At 43.8% G+C, this 26,844-nt stretch overlaps 1 protein-coding gene across 5 annotated transcripts in view; it reads left to right on the top strand.

The window, feature by feature from the left end:
* Nucleotides 1-26,844, top strand: part of RBM20 (RNA binding motif protein 20) — a 189,713-nt gene that overhangs the window by 105,133 nt on the left and 57,736 nt on the right. The window contains exon 1 of one of the 5 annotated variants that reach the window (XM_070483292.1): nt 14,086-14,314. The exons of 3 other annotated variants lie outside the window; for them this stretch is intronic. In XM_070483292.1, coding sequence (XP_070339393.1) covers nt 14,289-14,314 — 26 coding nt within the window. In that variant the 5' untranslated portion in view covers nt 14,086-14,288. Of the gene's footprint in view, nt 1-14,085; nt 14,356-26,844 lie in introns of those variants that run through there. One more of the 5 variants, XM_070483297.1, reaches the window with a different exon arrangement.

Below are 26,844 nucleotides of genomic sequence, written 5' to 3'. Positions count from 1 at the left end.
AGGACCTAGCCAATGCAACAAGACAAGAAAAATAAATGAAGCATAAGGATGGAAAACAAGAGACAAAGTTCTTGTTATGTGAAGATTATATGATTATATACTTTCAAAATTCAAGAATTTTTGAAAGTATTATATAAAATAACAGAGGTAGGCAGAATTGCAGATTATAGTATCAACATACAAGAAGCAATAACATTTCTATATAAGAATAATAACCTATAGGAAATGCTATAGGAAAAAAGATATTGTTCATAATAGTGACTAAACTGTAGGGTACCTAGGAATAAATTAAACATGTATAAGAATTTAATGGCTAAAATCATAAAATGTTGTCAGAGTGTATAATAAGTGGACAGTGATGTGTTTGTAGATGGGATAAGTTATTAGCATAAGAGCATCTCATTTAAGACAATTCTAATCAAAATCCCAACAAGAATTCCCTTAGAACTACACAAAGCAAATCTAAAATTCATTTGGAAGAGTAAGGTGCATAAATGGGTCTGCTCCTTCTGAAAAAGGAAGAACAAGGAGATCCGTAAAACAGACTAGAGAGTAGGGCAACAGACCTAAGCTCCCTGTGAACTTGGCATCGGGCAGCGGTGCATTACAATCCACTGGGAAGGGTTGGGCTCTTCAGTGACTCATGCTGAGGCAACTGGCTTTCTACAGAAAAGATGAGATCCTTATCTCAAAGCACATACAGAGGTACATTTTAACCAACCCTAAATGTGAAAATGTCAAAATTTTAATGCTGTTCAAAGATACCTCCAGGAGAGTATCTTTATGACCTAAGGGGTTAAAAAGAATTTCTTAGAAAAGATGCAAAAAACACAACTCAGGAGTGAAAAGATTGATAAATTTGAGTAAGTTTACATATTATGATTTACGGATGTAATGTATAAGAATATGGCCTAGCGCTATACACAGAGATGTTGCCTCTGGACAGAGGGAGCGGGGAGGATGAGACATTATTTTATCCATAATGTTAAAAGCAACGAAATGTTGACATTGGTTAATTCTGGATGGTGGGAACGTGAGAGCTTGTTATATTTATAAATATTTTTGGATTTAAATTTATTTTCAAGAAAAGACAAAGAGTGCCTGCTGTGGCAGCATATTGACTGAAAAAGGAAACCGAGAGCATCTACCAAGCCAGATCAGCATGCAATGTGGAAGCGACATTTGTGTCAGGGGAAATGCCTGGCCCCAAAAGACTGATTCTGGCGCTGGCCCTGCCGTCAACGAGCTGTGTCCATGGGTCAGGACCTTCCCTCTCGGAGCCTTTCCACTCTGGAAAACAAGAGGATGGAACTGACTCCCTGCTGAAGACTGCTCCTTTACCAGCTCACATTTTCTCTTCTCTCCATAGGAGAGGTTACAACAACTACAGGGGCAGAGAAGGAAGAATGGATGGAGAAGAGCATTCTCGTAAGCAGAAGCTCTACATGAGTGCATGGAAGTGATTATCATAGTGATCAATTCTTGCTTCCTGACCTCTGGATTCAGAGGTCCCGCCTGATTTCTTTTAAGCCCTAGACCTTGCTGTTTTCCTTGACAGGGTGGATCTGGTCGCCCTATAGTGATTAAGTGTGCTCCTTACCAAGTGGCAGAGATTCTTAATTAGCTAGGACTGAGTAGGAGCAGCGTGTTGCTGACATTGATGTACCAGCTTAATTAGTCTCCTCTATTGCGCTGCAGTCATAGCCTGAAAAAGAGCCAAGAAATACACCTGGGTATGGGGGGCTAGGGCAGGAAGGATGTGAGGAGTCTCTAGAGAGGTACCATGTTTTGATCAAGGTGGTTGTCTGTGGCCTGGTGATTTAGAAGCAGGAGTCGGGATCCGGCCTCACCCATGGACCTGCTGACCTGTCTGACCTGAGTTTTCTCATCTGTGCGATAGGGCTGAGGATGAGACCAGAACGACACAGGGGATCATTTCCTTTTCGCCTGCAGAGAGAGGGCTTTGAAAGGAAAAGTGGAGAATTAGTGCAGTTTTCCAGTGGGGTTGGGTGTTTGTAATTATAGTTACTCCTGCTCTCAGTCCAAGCAGGGAGTGTAATTAAGATCTCGGCAACTCAAATAATTTGTGTGTGTGGACAGATTCTTCTAGCTTTACATGATGTCCCTAAAGAACCGGTCTGGGCGCTGGGTGACAAGAAAGTCAGAGTTGAAAGGCAGGGCAGCTTCTAATACCCCTCTTCGCCTCGGGAATGAATTTTGAGAGACTCAACTGAGAATCTAAACTGAGAGGTAGTTGTAGCAGGAACAGATTGGGGATGTAGACACACCCACTCCCTCCATTCGTCTTGATCTTTCCACTGCACATACTGAAGAAATGAATTTTCTTTCTATCACAGCCTGTTATCTTTTTCTCTCCTCTGTTTTTCCCACTCTTCATTTAGCCATCTCCTCTTTGCATCTTCTGGGTTTTTGCCTGTAAGGTGGTTCGGGAAATGAGGGACCTTCAGAGGCTTCTTTCTGTTGTCACAACAGTATTTTGTAGGATATGCTCTAAAGATGCCCTAAAACAAATCCACTATGGCTATCTGTGACCCGAACAATTTGAGTGAAAATAGCTATGCTTTTTGAAACCCATGGTTCCCAAAGTGCTGGCTATGATTTGACTTTGCAACTTTCAAACCGTATCCCCTAGCTTGTTGACATCCATGAAGAGAGTGTTCTGATTTAAGAGAGTTTATTGAAGTGACAGCATTTGCATGGAAAAGTTGGGAGTGAGAGGGACCTGGAAGAAGTGGGCATTGCCCAGAGGCAAACGTGACGTCCTGTGCTTTCAGTGACCAGCGCTGAAAATCTTGAAGTTTATGGCAGTTGTTTTAATCTGTTAGGAGATTATATAGAAAATTAGTAATAAAGTTGCTCTTTAAATATTTATTTGTATTAAGATGATATTGGTTTCTTAAAAGCTCTGTGCAGATTTATTTCTTAAGCCATTGCTGCTATTTGCGCTTCTCCTTCTCCATGGTCCATGCCTGCACCCCCACCTCACCCCAAGGCTGTGTGATGTCCTTAGTCTGGGACAGTGGCTGCTCCCCCCTAGTATGGGTTGTTTCCCTTTGGTATGATTCATGACTCTTTGTGGTTTTAGCAGCATTGTTTTGGCGAGCATCTCGTTGGGAAGCCACCCTCAAGTCCAGGCTTGATTTTGTGTCCTGTTTTTTTAATCTCTGCTCTTTCACCATTTGGATTGCGTACTTGCGTCAATATTAAGGGAGAGTCTTGCAAAAGTACTGTTCCTTATAGGGACTCACACATTTCTGGCCACTAGCATGTTTTTCTTAAATATGCAGAATAGTTGGAGGCAAGTGGATACAGACTCAGTTCTGGGGCTATCTCTGTGCAACAGGTACAACACTGGGAAATCTTTCAGATGTGTTTGTGACACGTGGAGTGTTTGCATGGGGAGAGGCAAGTAAAACATAGAATTTACTTTTTTGGAAAAGCAGAAGTAAAAGTTACTCTCAATTAACTGTCTGGATGAAATCGCAATGGCCTTGGATAAATCATTCAACTTCACTAGACTTCAGTTGCATCATCTGTAAACTGGGCGTAGTAAGATTTACTTGTCTGTTAGACAGAAGGCTGGGTGAGATGGTCTCTGGAGAACTCATCTATAGAATTTTGATTTGCTAAACAGTGAGCTGAGATAGAAGAGTCTAGACGTAGAGTGTACTTGAAAGGGATAAGTATGTGATTTTTTTGTTGTTTTCAATCATTTCCTATCATAAAATAGTGCATATACACCAAAAAATGCTTAAAGCATATATGCAGAGCTTAACAAATAAGGTGAACACCTGTGTAACTATCACCAGGTCAATAAATGGGTGCTGCTGGCTCCCGGAAGCTCTCAGAGTCCCTCATCCGACGCAGCTTCCTTCCGCACTTACACTTTTGTGGTGACTTCCTTGCTCTTCTCTATAAATCTACCACCTGTGTTTCCCTCTACTAGTTTGAAAGTTATACACTTTCTATTCTAAAAATTAAAATGTACTTAAAGTTTGAAGTTTATCAAAACTTTCATTTCCTGTTTGGTAATTCCAGGTCCTGGGAACCCTCTGAAAACATTTCCCCCCTCCTAGCTTATCTTCCCTCATTGCTGTGTTTTAATTCTATATATCTTTAAGAACGTTGCTCTACACAGTCAGCATTCATTTAGATTTATTCGTGCGTTTGTCACTGTCTTTGCTCTTCATTCCTTTTGTGTTTCCAGTCTTCCATCTGGGATCACTTTCCATCCAACCTTTAGAATTTCCTTTGCTGGTAATGAACTCTCTCAGGTTCTGGATGCCTGAAAACTCCTGAATGTCACCTTCATTGTGGAAGGAGAGTTTGGGTAGTTGTATTAATTTCCTCTGGTTGTTGTAACAAACTTGGTGATTTAAAACAACACAAATTTATTCTTGTCCAGTTCTGGAAGCCAGAAGCCCGAAATCCGTTTCACGGGGCTGAAGTCCAGGTGTCAGCATTGCTGGCACCTCCGGAGGCCCTGGGGAGAATCCGTTTCCTTGCCTTTTCTTTTCCAGCTTCTACAGCTGCGTTCTTTGCGTACCTTGGGTCCTGGCTTCTTCCTCCATCTCAAAGCCAGCATCACAGCATCTCCAAATCTGTATCCTTCTCTCACATCACCTTCTCCTCTGTGTCAAACCTCCCTCTGCCTCGCTCTTATAATAACACTGATGATTACATTTAAGGCCCACCCAGATAATCCAAGATAATATACCCATCTGGAGATTCTTAACTTAATCACATCTGCAAAGTCTTTTTTGCCATATAAGGTAAAACTTACAAGACTGGGGACTATGACCTTTGGGGGCCATTATTCATCTTTGCGTAGGAGCATATAGAATTATAGGTTGGTCATTATTTTCTTCCAGCATATTAAAGATATTATTCAACTGTCTTCTGCCTTCCATTGTGATGTTGAGACATCATCTCTCAGCCTAACCGTCAGTTGTTTTGAGGTCATCTGTATTTTTTCTTTAAGATTTTACTCTTGGTTCTGATCGCTATGATTGTCTAGTGTGCATTCCTTTATATTTTTTCTGCTTGGGATTCTCTGGGTCTTTTGAATCGGTGGTGTCTTTCAATAGTTCTGGAAAATCCTCAGCTATTATTTCCTCAATATTATCTCAGCCCTGTCCTCATTCTCCTCCTCTTCTGGGACTCCACTCAAATGTATGTTGGACCTTTTTACTGTATCCTCTCTGTCGTAAATCCACTGCTCTGAGTTTTTCTTTTCCTTCCTTCTTTGCTTTTCTATGCTATATTCAGGACAGTTTCCTCTGATCTAACCTCTGGTTCCTAATTTTCTCTTCTGTTGTTTTTAATCTGCTGCCAAATACTTCTATTGAAATTTTAATTTGTTACTGATTTTTTCTTTTTTAGAAGCTCTGTTTGATTCTCTTCCAGATCTGCTAGGCCACGTTTTACAGTTTTTTCTTCCCTGCGGATATTCGCAAACATGTGGTTTACTTTTGTCATGTGGTGAGCGGATATGCACTTAAGTGTGTACCTGACGCCTGTCTAGGTCTGTTTCTGTTCTCAGTTGTTTATACTGCTTCTCACTCACATTGCCTTATTCCCTATGTGTCTGATTATTTTCAACTATATTATTGGTTATTATCCTTAAAATTATTTGTGGAGATCCCCTGAAGCTTGTAATAAGTGTCCTTTTCTCCTTCTGGCTACCTTTTAGGGACACTACAAGCTGGGGACCACTTTAAACCACTGTTCATTGCCTGCCTATACTATGTGTTCTTGGGGTGCACATCTGTGTGAGGGCAGGTCTGTGGCCACGTCTTCTCAGGAGTATTTTATCCCCTTTGTTTTCCTTCTCCTCCTCTGCTTACATCTAGAGAGCCTTCCCTGTGGGCCTGTGGGGATGGCGGGGAACAGGAGGTGACAGATTAGTTCTGCTTCATCCTAATCATGAGAGGGTAGCCCTTTGGGACCCAGATTAATGTGGGAGAAGGTGCCCTGTAAGAGTCTTTACATTGAATGTCCTCTGCGCCTTGACTTCTGTCACCCTCACCCTCCAGTGTCTTTAAGGCAACAGCAACTGTGGCCGTCAGATAACCCTCCAGTCTCTTTGGGTGCAAGCTAATTCCCACAATTGTTCTGGAAGGGATGTACATCTTTTCAGCTTCTCAGTGCTTTTAAGAAAATTTATCCAAAGTTGTTTTCATCCAAAGGGTTTGATCTAAATAACCCACTACCTAATCTACCCTTATGGGAAAAAAACATTACATTTTTATTGTACAAAATTATGCATTTGTGTTTAACAACTATGATATTTGCCTTTGGAGCTTTACAGTACAAAAAAGATCAAGAGAGTGTAGGTCCCCAAATTTTATGTGTTTTCAGAAATTAGGAATAACCACATGGAAGACTGGTCTGCTGTAGACTTTTGGGGAACAAAGGTGTGAGACTTTTGATGGATTGTCTTATTAACATTATGGAATGAGAGAGCCCATCTTGCTGGACACCACTTGTTCTTCCCTCAAGGGGCAACTTCAATAGGTTGGCAAATAAGCTGCATCCTTGCCTTGAGAAAATAACCCCCAAGTGTTTCCTCAGCCACCTTGGCCTGGTCCTGAGCTGCCCTGGAGTGGCCAGGCTCCAGCCTCCTCAAGTTAAGGCAGCTGGGAGGGCAGCTGGCTTTGGCTCCTGCTGTGGAGACAGTGTTAGTCAGCAGCCTCTTCTCTCAAGCCCTAGTGCCTTAGCACTCCGACGTGTGTCTGTGACAATGAAGGCGGATTCCTGACTCTGGCCGTGGATAAGTGGATACACTCAGGTCAGGTTTGTGAGTCCTGTCTTTGGCTTACCCTCAACATTACATTGTGCCCGGTTGGTCTCAGATCATGCTATTAAAACTTTAAATCCCAAATGTCAAGAATGAATTTTTGGCCCCTTGTTCCTCTTATCCCAAATTTGGACAGAAACCTCTGAAATTATAATCAATGTGAGGAAAAGCCAGTAAGTCATTTGTTGATTCAGAAAACATTGAATGAACTTCTATCGTGTGGAAAGCATCATGCCGGGTATCGTGGAGTCCTTGCCCTCAGAAAGGTTGTAATCTTGTCCTATGCAGAGAACTCAAGCAAGGTCACTCAAGAGAGAAACAGACTTAGAGGGACCCCTGAAGTGGTTGTGAGAGTGACCTGGCTGTCATCCCATTAATCCTGAGGTGTGATTTGGCTGGTGTTCTCTTCCTTCCCCACACCTCAGTGAGCATCCCTCCCAAATCTGGGCTCACGTCAGTGAGTGTGGCCTCCCCACCTGGAGGAGGACCATTCTTTAGTCAAGGTATGGAGATGCCTGTGCATCTCTGTTTAAGATTCGGCAAAAGACAAAGTGGAAAAAACCTGAAGATGGCAACTAATCTTATTGCCTGTCACCAGGCTTCATGCAATCTTGGCCAAAGAAACAAAAGTTAACTCATGATTTATGCATCAGAATAAACTCAGTTTCCTGGAAATCATTTCAGAATGGATATTTGAATTTGATTAATAAAACATGGCTAGAGTGAAAGATGTGTTTTCCGTGCCAATCCTTTCAAAACTCACTGTTCTGCAATGCTCCTACACAAGTGAGGTTGTGCATTTATTGATTGATGCCACTCAGAGAGCAGTTAGAGCTTCTGCTAACAATTGCTAAGTTCGCCTTTAAGGAGGACCCAGCTTAAAATCAGATTTGTTTCCTCAGCAAGAGTTAGAGGGTACACTGCTTCAAGCTGCCCCTCTCTTTCTTGGCAAGCTATCAGGCTGTGAGCTTCCAGCCCCCCAACTTCCTTGACTGTGGGGATTCCTTCCTGGTTTGATTCTCACCAGAGACTCTGCCTGTGTTTATTTTTGCTTTCTGTTTGTTTATTATTCTCCTTCCATTGCACATGCTCTTTTTCCGCGCTTGCTCCTCTGATTGTATTCCCGAGTTTTTTTCATCCAAACAAGGGCGACTGTAGTACTCGGCTTGTTATGAAAGTGCAGTAACGCATGACACATGGTATGTTTTCCAACTTTTATATCTTTATGTTCATCTGCTGTTTGGCCATGGGGATCACGTTTTGCTGAGTGTACTACTCTTGCCATTCCAATTTTAAAGGAAATAGTAAAACAAAGTTGTAGTAGAGTAGTTCTTCCTCCTCCTCCTCTTCTTGTTCCAGAGGGAGCATCAGGAAGCACTCAGAGTATTAAATACCAACTCCTTAAACTTAGGATAGACCCCATCCTATTGCTTGCTTTTGTATATGCATGAGGAGAAAAAGTGATACTGTGGAGGGTGTCTAACACTATGTTAGAGGGTACTTTGATCTTTTGCAAAAGCAGAGAAGGAAGACAATGTAAGAGCTGGACACAGCACTGTTGGCTGACTGACAGAGGTGATAAAAGGCAACTGATTTTCTTGGAGGAGAATCAGGACAAAATTGGGTCAGCTACTCTGCTAGTACCTGGGCACTCCCACAATGCTCAGTCTTCCCAGATGCTCTTGACGGGGCCCATGCTGGCATGTTATCTTGGTCCATGTGAAGATAAGCTGCAGCTGTCTTGGGTGACTGGTGTCATCTGATCTCACAGTGATAGGGTAGACCCTACTTAATTTATTCAGCAATATTTACTCAGCCTCTGCCTCTGCCAGGTCCTTCTCTAGGCATTGGGTATGCAGCAATGGAAGAGGCAGACAAGCTCTTTGTTCTCACAAAGCTCATATTCCAGGTGAGGGACAGGCAAAAAAGCACGAAATAAACAAGGTAATTTCAGATAGCAATAAAGGTAGGATAAGAGGATAGAGAGTGACCACGTGCCCTGCCTTAGGTTCTTGAGTCTGAGGTGGCCTCTTTGGGAAGATGATAGTAGCATAGGGACCTGAGGTTGAGAAGGAGCCAGTCACATGAAGATCCAAAGGAGTGCTGTCCAGTAGAACTTTCTGAATGCTCGAGATGTTACATACTCTGCCACCTAGTATGGTAGCCTCTAGACCCATGTGGTTATTGAACACTTGAAATGTGGCTAGCACAACTGAGGAACTGAGTTTTAAATTGCATTTAATATTAATAACTTAAATTTAAATAGCTCCACGTAGTTAATAGCTACCCTACTGGACAGTGTGGATATAGAAGAAGGACTTTCAGGCAGAAGGAACAGATTGTGGAAAGGTCATGAGGATAAAGCCATGCTGAGAGCCCAGCATGGGATCTGTGTCTGGAAGCCGTGTTCGGTCTTTAAAGAGCAAATCTGGAACACTTAAAAATGCTTCCTGCCTCTGTTTTGTGTGCCCCTTAGGGACCTACAGAGGAATAACAGTTAACCAGATGGGAATTAAAAACCCTTGCTCACAAAGAACTGGCTTCCCTAGGAAGGGCTCACTCCCACATTGTCTGACTCACAACTCTTGACTGGTTTCCTTGGCTGACGGGCCGTAGTGGCCTCTGTGCAGGATGTCACCATTACACAGGCTGAGCTTCTTCATTCTGGGAACGAATCCTGGCTATGTTCTTTCTTTGCACCTTTCTGTAACGAGAGGCTGGAACCTCTACCATTGCTCTTTCAGGTGGTCGCTTTGCATTCTTCTTACTGCTGCTCTCCATCCCAGGGGCATGAGACCGCATTTTTTCTGGACTAACTTTTCTTTTTCCCCCCACTGCTAAAGATGGCACAGTCAGCTCTGGTTATAAAGAGAAACTGGTGTTTATAGGTAGTGTACCATGAGTTGCCACTTATGTTGAAAGAGTTAAGAGAGAAAAGAGAAAAGGAGAGAAAAAGAAAGTTTCCAGGAATGTTTCCAGTGATTTTTTTTTTTTTTCACATGCCACACAGGCATTGGGATCTCTTAGGAGACCTCTGTACCTCTTGGCCAAGAATTGGGCTATTCCGAGCAGCCACCGGTTTATCCCAGCAGAACAGGGGAGGGAGTAGCCATGGCGGGGACCAGCTCTGCCTATCCAGTGTGGGTGGAGACTCGGCTCCAGCAAGATTCCAAGCTGAAAACAGAGCCGAGGTAGCCACTCCTGGCTCAGAGTGCTGAAGATTAGAGGAGGCCCAGCTACGCAGTCTCTAATCCTGGGCTAGCCTGGATTAGTCATTGGTTACCACTCTCCTTGCACTTGCATACCAAAAGAGAACACAGTTACCTAGCACCACCCTGAAAGGAACATAAAACTGAGCCAAGGGGATCAAAATGTTAAACTGGAGACCACGGGTGCAAGCCTACTTCTGGGGACTGAGCAGTGACCCCACATTTTCCTCTTGGTGCTGCCTGACTGTCTGCAGTTAACTCAGAGCTCCTCCTCCCCAGCAGTGGTTGGTTGGGGGGTGGGCAAAGGGAAAGGGTAGAGGCCGTGGACTTTGAACTGTGGCATGTACAGGAAGCTGACTTGCTGTTAATGACTTTGATCTCTCTGGTGAGAAGTCTGAGGTCATAAAATGAGCCTTTGTTTACCCCCAAACAACGTGCTGGCACATTCCACCTGCTTTGTGTGAGGCGCCTTCCTGGAATACAAGTGTGAGAACCCATCTGAACCACGTGCTTTGGCTTCACAAGAAGATGCACGTGGCCATGGTTTGCATAGATGCCTCACTTCTCCGTGTGCCTTGCCTTCCTTTTTGGCATATGGCTCTCCAGGAAAGCAGTGCCTGCTATGGGAAAGCGCCAGTGTTAGATGGCTTAATCCGGCGGTGTTCACTTGAAGGTCCTTATAAGCTAGATGGGGCAGTATTAGCCTAACTGAATTCATTTGTACCTAAGAAATTACTTTTTTCACTGAAAAATAAACACGTTTGTTAAAGAAAAGTTGGACCATTTACAAAAGGAGAAAAAAATTACCTAAGATCCCCACCATCTAAACATAGCCGCCCCCAAGAACATTTTGGTGTATTCTCTAATAGTATATATTTTTTTCTACCTAAGTGTTATTTTGTCTTTAACGTGGCTATAGCCATACTAAATGTACGTTTTGTGCACTGGTTTTTAATTTAACTTTAAATAGTAAGAGGATAGTTAGCATCACTTTTGATGGCCTCGTGGTATGCCCTTGAGTTCCTGTGTACTTGGCATTGGGTATTTTGATCCATGAGGACTCAGTAACTGGCTGGAGGTCACACAGTGAGTTAGTGATGAAGCCAGGCGCAGCTGAGCGTTCCTTGTCCTCGCTGGTTCTCAAGCTTCCACTGCCTTCATCCCTCACACATGGGCTGTAGACTTCTGCCAGTTGCGTCTCTTATTATGTTACTGTGTTTAACCTCCTCCCCCACCTTTTATGAGGATCACTACACCTCCCGCTGTGGGACATCTCCCCAGGGATGGAGGCCAAGGTATCCTCTTCCATCATGTCCCCTCCCCCTCGGAGTTCTTCCCTTCCGTTCAGGACTGCTTCATGAGCATGTGTTCACTTAGGGCCCCAAGCTCAGAAGGGCCTTGTGCCTGGTGTCATGCTCTGCAGTTGCCATCTTGAAATTCTTAATAAAATTTGAATAGTGACCCTGCATTTCCATTTTGCACTGGGCCCCACAAATTATGTAGACAGTCCTGTTCTCATTACACTTGGAACACACCTTACCTGCAGCTTTCATCTTATTTTACTCTATTATTTACACTCATGACTTACCTTGAACACTGGGAGGTGTTTTAGTGGAAAGACAAGTCTTTGGAATCAAACAGACCTTGTTTCAAATGACCACGTATTGACTTAGGGACTTTGGGAAAGTTACCCAGTCATTTGGAATCTCAGTGTTCTCCTCAGTGAAGTGGGGATAGTGATCTTAACTTTTTAAGACTTGTGAAGACCAAGAGAATGTGTGAAGTGCACAGCTTAATACCTTGCGCATGTGCACTCCATATTACCCGATGTTCCTCCCTCCTTCCTTGCCTGCCGCAGTGCTGGCATATGGTAGGTGCTCAACATGCACCTTGAACGGAATTGAACTACGTTGAACTGAATTTCAGTTTGTGATGGTCAGTGTGTACCTCTTCATTTCCACATGCGCCCAGGGATTGTGTCCCAATCTCTGGGCAGGAGCTAGGATCGCACAATGAGAAGGGTTCATTCTAAGGACTGACTTTTCTTCTCCTGGGAATCGCATTCCAGGCCATTTATCAGAATTCCTTTTAGGTTAATAATCAAGTTCACCACAGACACTGAGCTGCTGGACACACACCTCCTACAGTAATCCAGGAGGTAGGCATGGTCCTTACTCCGTTTCCCGTGGCTGCCTGCAGCTGGCCTGCTCCGGAGCCCATGGTCTCAACCACTGCACACCCCTGCTGCTCCTTTCAGGAGGGGGCAAGTGAGAGCAGAGCCTTGGGTATGGGTCTGGGGAGATGTGTGTGGTGGAGTGCTTTTCAGTAAACTCTTATCCTAAGAAAGTCTCCAGCATAATGAAGGAAGACCGAGATGGAGGAAGCGCAAAATGTGCCATCACTGATTGGAGCCGAGCCTTGCGCCTCGGGGAATCCTAGTGGATCACAGGAGGGACCCAAGGCCTGAGCAGAAACGCAGCTTTGGCCAGGTTGGCTGGTTCCCGTAGGTCAGGATCTGGGACTGGCGCCTCTAGATGTCTGTGACTGAGTCAGCGGCTGAGAGCCAACCCAGCCTGGGGCAGCCTGTGGACTGTGACTAAATTAGGAAGAAAGAGGCCTTGGGCTCTCCCGGGAGCTCACTGGGCAGGTGGGCGGTGGACGGGCCTCTGGTGGGCAGATGGAAATGGGCTGTTCAGACAGACATGACTGGCTTTCACTTTGACTTTTCTGAGGGCTGTCAGGACGTCACACACTGAGTTCCAGCTGGAGAGAAGCTTCCCTGATGCCAGTGACCCATACACCCACCTCCCCACCTCCAAGGGTGTAAGTTCCATGGGAGAACCCAGAGAGCCTTCATCCCCAGTCCTTTATAAGATCCTTCAGGGATATTTCACCTTGTAAAAACCCTACCCTCCTGAATAATTTTGGGAGAGGATTATGCTGAATACTGGGCATCACAATTGGAGATCAGACTATCCAGACAGGACAAACTGAGATGACGGCTGCTTTATATAACCCAGCAATGAGGTACCTGCGGACAGCAGATTTTGAATTAGAAAGTTGTGTGAAGGTTTCCTTTGGTTTGATTGTTTAAGTATTACAGGCTGAGATTTGGAAAGAGAAGAGGGAAGACAGTCACAGGAGGAGTGGTGGCTCCTGGGGAGAAAAGTGAGCAAGTTTCTAAGTAATTAAACCATAAACCAGGCCAAGCTCATCCCTAGACCCCAGGGCTTTCAGTCAATTCTTCACAGAGAGGGGCTTCTTAACTGTTTTCTTTTTTTCTTTTTTTTTTTTTTGGTATCATATTTTCTGTAAGAGTTGTGGGAGAGCAGTTTCTCAACAGCGGCACTATCGATATCTCGGGCTGGGCAGTCCTTGTTTGTGGAGTCTGTCCTGAGCGTTGTAGGATTTTAGCAGCATCCCTGGCCTCTGCCCAGTAGATGCCAGTAGGACCCCTCAGTTCTGACAAACGGAATGTCTCCAACTTTCCCTGGGAGGCTGGTGGGGATCGCCCCCAGTTAAGAGCCACTGCTTAGAGCAGAAAACAATCCATTTCTCCTGCTGAAAGTATTGAGCAGTTACCATGGGGCAAGTGAAATGAAGGGTAGCCTCACTCCATCTCCTGCTCCACAATAGTACAAAAACAAAGGGGCCAGCTGTTCAGGAGGTTTGCTGGGTGAGAGTCAGTTTGTCTGTGCTGTCTGATATGGCCACATCACTAAAGGTCCTTTAGGGACCTCCAGGACCAAATTGTCGCCTGTAAAAACCCAGACTAAAAAACAAGCAAGTAAACAAAAAACAAACTACCATCACTACCACTACCAACAGCAACAGTTAAGAAAGTAAACCAGGACAGGAGGCTGTGGAATTTCATTAAAATGACCCCATGATTAGCCCAAAACCTCCTCCCTCAGAAGCGCTCTCAGGCGGCCTGTCGGGGTAGAGCTGGCCTGGGTGTTGATATGTGAAGAGGCTGAGAACATGTGGCATAAACATCGACTGATATTGTTTGCCATTTACACTCAGCATGTGTAATGCAGCAGGAATGGCTCCTGTGGCATGTGACTCCCCCTTCCAGATGGGTATGCGGTGCGCTGGGACCTCTCTTTCTCTTTTGCTCGCTCCTCGCTTGCTTTCCCCCTTGTCTGCCCCTTCCCAGACTCGGGAGAGTTTAAGTGGATGCTTGTCATGATTGGCACGCGGAAAGCTGGTAGAATGTCGTTGGAATTTTCTAGGGAGGCACATACGCGACACCCAAAATGACTCCCGGCTTCGGTGGCCTCAGGTGAGCCCTCAATGCCAGGCGTCCTGGTCTTTTTCAGAAAGGTAAGGTTGCATGACGTCATTCTACCTTTCCCCAGCACAAGGGGGACATCAAGGGTTTTCTTTTTATTCTCTAGTCCAAGCGGCACTTCTGACCATGTTCTTGGCGCTAAGCATTTGTGCATGAGTATGCGATTTGTCTGTATCCCCACCCCCTCCTGTTTAAAAAAATTGTAATAAATGACTCACAAGGGCAGGGTAACATGTGACCTAAACACAGCCCCCCATGACCCCGGTGAAATCAGCGATCCCAATGTCAGGAAGTCTAGATGCTCTTTTTACGCTGGTTACTAAACTAAAAAAGAAAAGTCGCGCAGCCAGGGAAAACAGATTGCGTTATCGCCAGATCTGATAGAAGGGAAGGGGACATTTTTGGAATCCTGAAACCTTATGAATGATGGGGGTCTTTTAAGGTTGAGGTGTTTTATGTTAATTGCTGGAATTTGTCAATGATGGAAAATGAACGTAAAGGCGTTTGAAATGTCTCGTATCTGTTGAGTGCGGAGTCCCTCATGAACCGGGAGGGGAGTGCCAAGTTACGATTCATGAACAGGGGATATTTTGCCAAGAAAGAACGCTTAAAAGTTGCTTCTAAGCACCTCTGAAGGAGCCGTGATACGCCTTTCAGCAACTGTTAGGTATCCTTAAGTAAAGTTAAATTTCAAAACAAAACTATTTTAATAGTCTCCAAGCAAGCAAGTGTATAAACTTTTGTCGTGAGGTTCAGGGCACATATTTGGACATGGGTGTGATGATCTGTTAGCAGGCTCCAGCACAACCAAACATGACTCACCTCATTTCTTTATCAGAGGCAATTAAAAGTAGCTTCAACACGTTCCGGAGAGGAAGACTGGTTTTCTGCTTGCAAGTGTGTAAAGCAAATCCACACTGGTAAAATGGCGTGTATGATGTATCTTACATCATGGGAATTTTTTTAACCTTAAAAACATCTATTATGTAGCTTTGCCCTTGGTTTATGCCTTATATGTGTTGGAATCTTTTTTTATTTTTTGCACGTCTTTGCTAAGATGTCAGAAAACTGAGGGGGAGAGGGTTAATATTTTTACGCATTTGCCCCCTCCCCCATGTGCATGCACTAACAGCTGCCACGTATGATTTTGTGGAATTTGATATTTCAAATGAAATGACTTCCTTATTTTCCATAGTAATATAATAATCAATTTTACCATAGAGAACTGTGTACATGTCAAGCCTTGGCTGCTCCTAATTAGCAATGGATGGGGTAGCAGGGGAAAGCGCTGGAGAGCAGTTCTGAGTGTAAAGTCAGACTTTGAGTTTACCCATTCTTTCCTGCCTCAGCCAAGGCAGTTCTCAGTCTGCTTGGATCTTAGCCACAGGTGTCGTTTGTGGTGATCTGAGAAAATATCCAGAATGGCACATGCAAATGTAACCGAGACGGGCCTGTCCCTCTACTGTTGTTGCTTTTTATTTCCTCTCTGCAGTAACTTTCATGCAGCCACAGCCTTGTAAAATAGAGGCAGAAGCCAGAAGCAACCTACATCTCATATTCTCTGCCTTACTCACAGGCACCTGTGTTTTGTTGGCTATAGTCAGAAAGTTATGTTTCTTTCTTCTAGAAACTCCCATCCGCTTTGGGAAATAGATGCTTTCTCAAGTAAATAGTTATATGGTATATTTATAAAGTTTCAACCTTAATATTCTCATTTACTCTGAGGAATTTAAAAGAATTAAACAGTGCACTTTCTCAATACACACACAGAAACATATACCTCATACTTCACAGTGAAACACAGCATAATTTGCTAAGATCTATGTTCCCATAGGCTCAGAGACAGTCGTAAATCCAAGTGAGTTGAATAAGTATTTGTTCGGTACCTCTAATTTGCCAGGCACTGAGCCAGACACTCAGGAATTTGAAAGACTTTAGGACATGGATGATGTCTTCAAGGTGCTTATAACTTAGAAGGTAAAAGAGTCACTCCCCCAGCAAACCTCACCTGGCTCTCTGCAGCAGAAACCCTATGCATACTCTGGGGGAAGCCTCGCCATAAAAAACGCTTATTGAACTGTGTGAAAGATGCTTCAATATAGCTAAGAAATATTGATTGATTGCCCACTGTGTGTGTGACCTTTTGCGGGCTTATAGAAATTTCAGAATTTATTCTTAAGTATAATTTAAGACAAGTAGTCATGCTGTTTGTAGTGACAAAATGGCTTGTAGGGCTCAAAGTAATGAAGAACAGATTGATTCTATTCCTTTATAGATTGGTGAGTCTCAGACTTTGCTTCACAATAGTTCTCCTGGGGAGCTATTAAAAATCCCAACGACTAGGATGACTCAGAATCTCTGGGGATGTGACCCAAGGATGAGTATTTTTTAAATCACCCCAAGTAATTGCAGTGTCAGCAAGTTCGAAATCTAGTGATATAGATGATTTCATTAAAAAAAATTTTTTAGTCTAGGGTGACTTAGGAAGGTGGACTTTCTCATAATGATAACGTTGCTTGACTGAAGAATTTTTGGCATTCTGGAGTCTGACCCTTCTGTTCTCTGCGTTAGTGAACTCAGTGTGCATGGAGCTATGCTTTCTTCCTATTCAACAAACCTGATAACATGACGCGGAGCCAATCACTCACCTAACTAAATTATCTGAGGTTTTATGAACCTTGAGTGCTTTGATTCCAGGAGGCCAAATGCTGTTGAACATGTCGATTGAGGCTTTTAAAGAAAGGTAGATATAAGGGTAATTGTATGTGCCCCCTGAAGCTATTTTTGCAGTATCTGAAGCCCCCATGGAAAAAGAAGCCCCTTTCTGGTGTACTTGGTGGCTAGTAGGTAGAGATGGCTCATTGGAAATACAGTAGTTACTAAATTTCTTATAGCTCGCCATAGATTCTTAGAGTTGGAAGGTAGGGTCAAGATATCCTAGTCCAGTGGTTCTCAAAGTGCAGCATCAGTATCACCTGGGTTTGTTAGAAGTACACATTCTCAGGCCCCAACCCAGCCCTCCTGAGACAGAACCTGGGGACGAGCCCAGCATCTGTGTTTTAAGAAGCTCTCCTGATGCCCACCAGAGTTTGGAAATCACGGCTGCAGTTTCATCTTGTCATTTTACAGTTAGTTTGTTAAGCGGAGATTAAGTGGCTCTCTCTGAAGTCACCCAGGAGCAGAGGAGTGGTAGAGGCTGCTAGAAACTCAGATCTCTCCGCGCTGCAAGCTCTCTCTACACCACGGCCGGATCATCCTAACTTGTCCATGTGTCATCAATAACAGCTTTAAGAAAACACCCACCATCCTAAAATCACAAGGCATAAAGGACCCTTAAATGTTGTCTCATCTGACCCTCCCACTTTACAGATGAGAAAACTAAGGTCCACAGGGTGAAATGACTACAATAAGAGGTACGGTTACTGGTGGCAGAGCCTGTGTAAGAAGTGGGTCTACTTCCAACAAAACAGTGCCCCCCCCACCCCCCACTACCCCACACGGCTTATTCAGTTTCATCTGGAATCCTGGTATTTTGCTTAAATCATATTGGTTAAAATGTCCAGGTTAACAGACAGGCAACTCTAGGAAAAGACCAGCTATTTTGATTGAGAATTTTAATTCTTTAAAATTAATCTAAAATTTTATTTTGGTTTAAAATTGGCTTGAATTTTATAACCATCCTTGTACATTTACCAGAAAATCTCAGTGACATAAACTACTGAAAATAAAGTTCAGAGAACATAGGGACATTCCTGGAGCATGTGTTTCATTTCGGAATCGTGTAGATTAGACACTTACATCGCTTCAGATCACACACTGAAACCACGTTTTCTTCAGATTTAGTTGAAAGGAAAAATGTGGCAACAACTCTGTTTGCTGAATATTTTAGAATTGTCTACTTGACGTGATTGGTGGTATTTACATAATTTTGACAGTGTTCAAAGACTGAATCTAATCTACATTCTTTACAGAGCTTCATCTTCAAAGTGTTGTAGCAATGCACACATGGAACATTTAGCGAGGACAACAAATTGAGAGTGTGATACACTACTGTTATCTTGACACATAGACACTTGGAGCAGGTGCCCACCTGTATAGAAATGTTTATTGGTTCCACAACCTACCATGTGCCAGGCTCTGTGACGTGAAACGGGACATAGAATTCCTGCCTTCAAAATTGTCGTGGGGCAGTGAGGAAGTCAGGCGAATGATTGAGCAGACAATTATGAGAGAGGGTGCTAAGAGTTAGAAGAGAATGTAATTGAGGCTAACAGAGCAGCAGGGCATTATAGGGGATCGTAGAAGGAGCATCAGCATGCACTGGATGGGGGCAGGAGTCAGAGCAGGCTTCCTGGAGGAGGTGACATCTGAACTGCATGTTGAAGGATGGTAGTTACCTAGGTGAGGGGGAGTAAGGAGGTTGTCCGGGAGAGGGAACAGTATATGCAAAGGCATCATATTTTTATGCACAGTGTCCTTCACAGGGGCAGTATTGGCCTATAAACCCCTAAATGTTTCATTTCCATGTATAAACACTAACATTTGGCTTCTTAAGGAACTTTGTGCAGCAGATTTTAAATATACATTTCAAACAGCTTGTTTTTCCATCTCAAAAGACTCTGATGCTCCCCGCAAAAGTTTGTCTGTTGAGAGGTACCATATCTTATGTTAGTGAGAAAACAGAAAGATCTCTCCTAACCCCTGAAATCAAACCAACTCCATCGATTTTAGCCTGCACAAAACCGATGAAATTCTGCCCAACATGGATTTCCTGAAGAATTGTGTGGCAGACAGAACAACTTCAGCCCTGAATGGATTCAAACTGCATTTTGTTGTCAAAGCCCGGCTCTGTCTGTGGACTGCTCTCCAAGGAAAGCATCTTATAATGAGGGACTTTTGGTATTTCATGCATCAGATCTTCATGGTTAGAGTAAAGAGAGCCTCTGTTTGTGCAGAACTGCCTGCCCAAGAGAACAAGGATGGAAGAAATTAAATTAGTTCCTGCTGGCTGGCCTGCAACACATACCTCTGAACCAAGCCGTATATGTAACAATGGTTTCTTTAAAATCCTTCCCAGGAGCTTAAAAATAGCTTAATCTGTGAGCAGTAATAATAATAATTGTTATTATTAAATATTATTCAGTAATAATAATAATTATTATCATCATCATCACGCTTTGCAAAGCAACCGCACATCATATCTGATCTTTGCAACAGCTAGCATAGCAGACATTATTATCTCCTTTTGACAGGTGAGGAAATTAAACCTCAGAGTCATCAGATTTCAAAGGTGGGAGAGACCTTGGAGATCCTTTCATCCAGCTTTCTCATCTTACAAAAAAAAAATGGGAAGTTGACTGACCCACAATCCCATAGGGAGTAAAACACTGGCTGTGGGACCAGGGCTGGGTCTTCTGATTTCTAGCTTACCAAGTTTTTCACTCCACCATGCTGCCTTCAGTCTGCAGTGCGTTCAAAGAAGCTTGGGAGAATATGCATTTGTTTCTTTAGGAGAAATATTGTTGAAACCAGTCCTACATGCTGCTTTATGAATACACACATGTATGGAAAAAGTCTCTTATTTTTATACTTTTTCTATATGTAGATTGACACAGATAGATAAACAGGCAGATAGATGATAAATAGACACACACATCACATGTGACATCACCAGGGAGGCGGTGGTAGAATTAGACCGGGCAGAGTCTCAAAGGGGACTTCAATTTCATATGTATAATTTTATTTTTTTGATCAAAAATATCTAAGGCAAAAATGGCCGTAACAGTAGCATTTGTTAATTTGGGGCGATGGGCAATGAATTCATAAGTATTTGTCATGTTCTTATTTTTGTAGTTTTAAAATTCAAAACAAAACAAATATATGAATATTAAAAATAATTCCCACCTACAATATCATCATTTTATAAAATAAAGGATATTTTAAAGGAGTAAAATGGTACAAAAGGAAAGAAAAGAAAAAAAACTAATATACGGTTCTTGGTGGTGAAGTTGACATTACTTCTCTCTTTGCTTCGAGTCTTTCCTGTTATGACACCAGCAGAATGTGTATTATTTTGTCTGCATTTGCTGCATTATCAGTTCTCTTTTGCACATTTTGAGCCTTTCTAATAACTCCAGCAGGAAAGGCAGGCCCTCTCTTATCAGTTATAAAACCACTAGCTGCCCCTTCGTGACCTGATGTTCCCCTGGTTCCGAGAATCTTGTTCTGCCTGATAACAGTGGTACAGAGTTTAATGGACCAAAAGGCTGGTGATTTGATACCAGACGTATTATTTAAAACCACCTCCTGGATGTGTTAACTAAACTTCTTGTGGTAATCATTTCACAATATATACATATATCGAATCATTATTTTGTACACCTTAAACTTATACAGTGCTATGTGTCAATTATATCTCAACAAAGCTGGAAAAAAATTAAAAACCGCTATGACGAGTTGGGAGAAAAAACACAGAATAAAGGAAAAAGATTTGTATTTAGTACTTTTAAACAAACCAAAAAAAATCACATCTGAGGACGTAGGGCCAGGAATGTGGCTTTAGAAGTCCCCCCTTTATGGACATCCAAACAGAGGATAGAATACTGGCCTTACACTAAAAAGACTCTGGTTCAAGTCCCAGCCAAGTCCGTTATCCACTGGATGCCCTTGGGTGGGCCATCCGACCTTTCTTGGTCTCAGTCTTCTTAGTAGAAACTGGAAATGGTCCTATTAGACTTACCTACGCATATGGTTGTCCTGGAGATCAGACAGCTAATGAGATGAAACACTTATTATCACTCCAACTGAAAAACAACGCAGAGATGAGAGGATTATCATTGCTGTTATGAATCACTCCAGGAGGTGTCATGGTGATGTGAATCACCACATGGTAATGCCGTGGCGAAAGCCCAAACGTGGGATAAGGCCGGCATTGACCCAGTAATCTCAGAATTAGTCACGGAGGCCTGGCTAGTGATAATCCAGTGGCCCTATTGTTACCAAGAAGACAGCACTGTCAAAGAAGTGTGTCATCTCACTCTTCTCCCTGAAAAGAAGACTCATCTGGTGAACGTTGATGGAATGGGTCCCACGGTATTGGCTGCATTAGCCCTAAGGAACGAGGAGACCTGGGTTCCAGTCCCAGCTCTCCACTGCCTAGCCGTGTGACTTGGGCTGATTCACATATTATGCCAACTTCACTGGGCTTAGCTAGAGTTTGAACTTCAGCCCCAATGTTACTGTAGTACCTTCCTTGTCATCTTTGTAACCTGGTATTAGGGTCACTGTTCCCTCTGGTTCACATCCTGACCCAGCTTCTAAGAGCCTCACAATAGAATTGAGAATTTACGATCTGAAGTTCAGCACCCAGGAGGCAGCGGAAGGGCAGGGCCCAGCACAGACCTGGCCCTGAGCATTGCACGTTATTTGATTTTGCCAAGCTGTAAAGGTGTGACCAGCCCTGGAAATCCTTCTCTTGCCTGGTCAGGAACTCTCTCGCCTGGATTATCTTTTATGTCTTAGCACATAAGAAGAAATGGCATATTCACTACTTGGCCTGCAAAGGGAACCGAGTTGAACTGGAAATGAACTTAAATTCCTGATTGGTTCTCTTGGAAGATATTGTGCTTACTGAAAATGTGACCAGTCGGGTTGGTTTAGACTCTGCTGCACTCTGGGCTGAGGTTCTTGGCTTTTGCTTCTGGATGGCTGCATGTTACCAGGGCAGAGCTCGTTGTGAATCCGCATGCCTTCACCCCACGGAGCTTCAGCTGCGCCCTTGTTGTTATTCCCTAGCTCTTTTGGTCTATTGTGGGCTGCTTATCCGGTTCACCCAGCAGCTGTTAGAACTCTCTCTTCCCCTCAATCCCAGTCCCCACTCCTGCTCACTCCCCTCTCAGCAGATGTCCACCCTTATTCTTTACTTCCCTTCTCTCCATCTTTGCGTCTCTTTGTGTTTTCTGTCATCCATCTCTGTGTCTCTAAGGAACATTTGTCTCTCTGCCTCGGCAGAGCTCACCTGCTGTCTGCATCGATGGGGAAGATGATGATGATAGTGAGAGTAATAGTAATGCTAATGGTAATGGTGAAGAGACTAATAGTAGTAATGGTCACCGCTGCATTTGTTTAGTGAGTGCTTACTTCGTGCTAGGAACTGTGCCTAACAGTTTATGTACATTTAACTCTAGAACAAGCCTATGGCTTAGATAGAGCCGTCCTTGTTTCACTGATGAGGACCCTGAGGCTTAGAGAGGATAAGTATTTGCCCACAGTCCCCAGCTTCTAAGTGGCAAACTGGAATTCCTACCCAGGTTGATCCTAACTCTGAAACCTGAGCTCTTAGCCTCTGGGCAATGCTCCGCTCCACCCCACCCCCCCATTCTACCCTGAATCCTAGAGGCAATAAGATTATCTCCAAGGATGCGAGTGACAAACACGGCTTCCTCTGTGGGGGAATGTTTTCTGAAAGGAAGGGTATGTTGTGATCACACAGCAAACATCCTCTTTCCAATCATCTTCCGGACAATGCCACACGCTTAGATCTGTGCAGCACCTAACAGTTTGCAGAGCATTCTGACAACTCTTAACCCCACATAACCCTCGTAATGTAAATGAGAAAAGCTTGTGACTTCTCTTTTTATAAATGAGGACACTGATGCTCAGAGAGGCAAAGTCTGTTTCCCACTGCAACACAGCTGAGAAGCATGTCATGGGTTAGGACTAGGGCCCAGGATGCCTGACTCCTACCCCTAGCTCATCCAGGGCAGCCCACAGCCCAGTGGGTACTCACTGTATCCTCCCTTCTCCTCCAAGGGAAAGAAGACTAAAGAACCATTGTATCTTTAACAATGATCCTTTTCTCCTAAAGGGATAACTAACGCCTTGAATAAAGCCATTTCTTAGGGCTGCAAAATGGCCTGTTAGGGGCTGAGAAATGGAAGGGTCTCAGTCGATTAGAAACTGCCCCTTGATGAGGGCTGAGGCATTCTGTCCCTTGTGTGCCAGAGCTGCCTCTCTGAACCTCTCCTTAAATAGTGGCTTAAATGCAACCAATTTAGCAACCCAGGCATGGCGTGACAAAGGAATGTCTCTCCAGATAGTTCTAACGAAATGTCAGGGAGTGTCCATCCCTGGGCCAGTCACCGTGGCTAGGGGCTCTGATTGGCCAGTTCTGTGTCATATTCGAGGGAGATTACTATTCCCATTTTACAGATGAGGAAGTGCTGAGAGTCAAAAACATTAAGTGATTTTCCCCCAATCACACAACCAGTAAGCCGCAGATGGAAGCCTGTGTCTCTGACCACAGTTCACCCTACAGCTGCCTGTCGCCGACAGCTGATGCATCTTTGCATCTGTAGATGGATTAATAAGCCCAGGATGTTTGTAAGTTTTTGTTCAGAGTTCAGGGACAGCCCTTGAGTTGGCCTTTTCTTTCGTTTGTTACACTTCTCTAAAACGGCTGAGGCTTGAACCACTTCCTCCTGTGCTTTGCTGCCTTGTGCTTACCTCTGTCGGAATATTCATCACTCTCTGCGTTGGTCTGTCTCCCCTGAGACCTCAGGAAGATTTCTCTTTTCCAATCTCTGTATTCCCACCACCTAGCAGCTTTCCCTGGCTCGTAATAGATGCATAATCCATGTGGGCTGAGTGGACAGACTCATGAATGCCTTCTTGGCCCTTTGATGGAGTCAGAGCAGAGGCCCCACGGCCACTGCCTGTGTCTTGGACGCTCTCCTTTCCTTTCGGAAAAGGGTAGATTATATCACAAAAGTCTCGCTGAATTTCCAGCACCCTGGCTCAAATGGAGGAAGGACACTTTGCCTCACTCCTTGTACCCAAATACTAATCCATCATTTCATCCTGCTTGGGACTCACAATAAAATGTGAAAGAGCTTTGGGATAAATAATGAGCATTGTCAAGCTGGGACAGCTGCTGCACTCTCCCGGTGGATACAATATTTTGCACATCCTTTTGACACTATGGAATTAAACCATTAGAAACAGTTTTCATCTGGATCTCCTAAATCTCTTGGCATTAAAGGGTAACTAGTTCTCCTTCAGATTATATTTTGTTTTTAAAACTCGAGAGAAATGCTGCTTTAATTTAAAACAACAACAACAACAACTTTCTAAGCAAGCAGGAACCAAAGCTTTTAATGTTCTTATGCACTGTGAATTCTTTGTAACAATTAATGGCTCAGAAAGGAGACCTCAGCCCTGGGGGCAGTGAGCCTTGTAGAGGCCTGGATGAATCAGAGTGGCTGGGCTGAGGTTTCTTCTGTGGGTGTGGACCAGCCTTCTCTGTGGCCGTGTGATAGATAGTCTAGGTCTGTGCCGGATGCTCGGGTAATGTAACTCACTGTGCTGCTCTTCCGCATCCTCAGATCTGATGTTTAACCGTGTTGCTGCAAACAGGGCTGCTGCACACAGTTTAGCAGAGAGGATGAGGCAGGTGCATAGAACCTACCCCCTACCCACTCCCCAGACAAGGGGGCATGCCTGCCATCGCCTCTGGCGCTTATGGCGGTCACAGAAGTGGTCTGTATCTTTGCATTTCTCCAGTGCCCAATATCTCTCTGAACAGAAGGACGGACCACAGATAAATACGGGTAGAGGTGATAATGTGGTGATGAAATAGATGGTCCTGGGGCTTAGTTAGGGTTTTTGGGACAAGGCTGTTTTGTGGGGCACTAGAAGCTGGTTTGAATGATTTGGGTTCTCATTAAGGTTTTACTGCTACCCAGTTATATGGCTAGGGCAAGTCACTTTCTCTCTTTGTTAATAAAGGGAGTGGATGAATTGATCTCTAAAGGTCTGCAATTCTAAGCTTTCCCAGGTTGCCATTGCTCCAGCTGGATAAAGAAAGCTGACTTTGAAAAGGAAGAGACCTCTGGGTTTTTCTGGCTTGTACAGAATTGGCTCCTGGCTAAGTTCTCAGAGGGTCTTCGGATGCCCAGTCAGTTGGTCTGAGCTCCCCAGGACCTCAGGGGGCATGAATTCACACCGACAAGATCCAGCCAATGTCCCCACACCCACCACTGCCTCTCTGAGTGGAAGCCTCTTTGCATCTAATTGTCTTGGTGGATTGTATTAGCCTCCTATTGCTGCTGTAACAAATTACTATAAATTTAGTGGCTTACATCAACATAAATTTCTTATCTAATGGTTCTAGAGGTCGAAAGTCCAAAATCAGTCTCACCAGACGAAAGTAAAGGTGTCAGCAGGGCTGGTTCCTTCTGGAGGCTCTAGGGGAACATTCATTCCCTTGCCTTTTTCAGTATCTAGAGAGTGCCTACATTTCCTTGGTTCATGGCCCCTTCTTCCATCTTCAAAGCCAGCAACACAGCATCCTCTCTCCTCTCTAACCTCTGCTTCCATCCTTACATCTTCTCTCTCTGACTCTGATCCTCCTGCCTCCATTTTATGATGCTTGTTATTACATTGGGCCTACCCAGACAATCCAGGATAATTTCACTGTCTCAAGATCCTTAATTTAATCACACCTGCAGAGTTCCCTTTACCGTGTAATTCACGGGTTCTGAGAATTAGAACGTGGATATCTTTGGGGGGAGCCATTATTCAGCCTACCACAGGGATTATCCATTCAAATTCAAAACCTAGATTCAGACAGGGAGAAGAGTATCTTTGAACTCCTGCTTTGAAGTGGGGAATTGAAGACAGTCCCCTACGTGGGTGACTCTGTACCTGCTTGCAGTTTTAGCTGTAAACAACAGCAAAATCCATTTGCTTTCTGGGTGTATTTAGGTTCGTCTCTTTGAATTATTTGAGGGCCTTTATCCACAGAAATCCTCTCAAAAGAGGTGTCCATATCTCCTTAAGCCACCAGGTTCTGATGAGCCATGCTTATCATCTTCCTTCTTTGTTCTGTTCACCCTCCAAGTGTGAGGCAGTGTGTCAGGGAAACACGAGAATCTTAAAGACATGCTCCCTTCCCTTGTGGAACTTAAGTCTAATGGAGGAGAAAGACTCATAAGCAATTAGTTTTAAAACAAGGCAGAGTGTGCTAAGTGATGTAACAGTGACAAGTCAAGGTAGTGGGAAGACAGGAGGGTGACATAGTCCTAGACCCTAGGGGTGTCAGATCATATGCCCCAATTTTTGGCTCAGAAATATGGTGGCTATACGGACCTGAATTTTAGGTTATTAACTCTTGTAGGCTAAGAATTTGAAAGCTTTTAAGGCTCTTAAAAAAAAATAGGATGATGTGTCTTTTTTTGTTTATCTAAGGGTGTTTGGTTCAAAAGAGGTATCTAGTTCTCTGATGATTCATGTGAAATCACTTCTACTCAAGGTTGATTAAGGTTGGGGACAACAAGAATTTGCTAGGCAAAGTGGAAGTTGGGAAGAAAATCTGGCTAGTCTTCTTATTTCATGCTGGATCTGAATGGGTACACTTCTATAACCTCAGCCGTACCCAGAAAAGCACTGGTTTCCATAGCTGACCCACAAATACCCAGCGTGGTTGGCTTTCCTAGTTGGAAAGACAGCTCTTCCTCCAGTGT

This window comes from Equus asinus, chromosome 2 (assembly GCF_041296235.1).
Source record: "Equus asinus isolate D_3611 breed Donkey chromosome 2, EquAss-T2T_v2, whole genome shotgun sequence".
Taxonomy (NCBI): Eukaryota; Metazoa; Chordata; class Mammalia; order Perissodactyla; family Equidae; genus Equus; species Equus asinus.
This window is presented reverse-complemented; position numbering and strand designations above follow the sequence as displayed.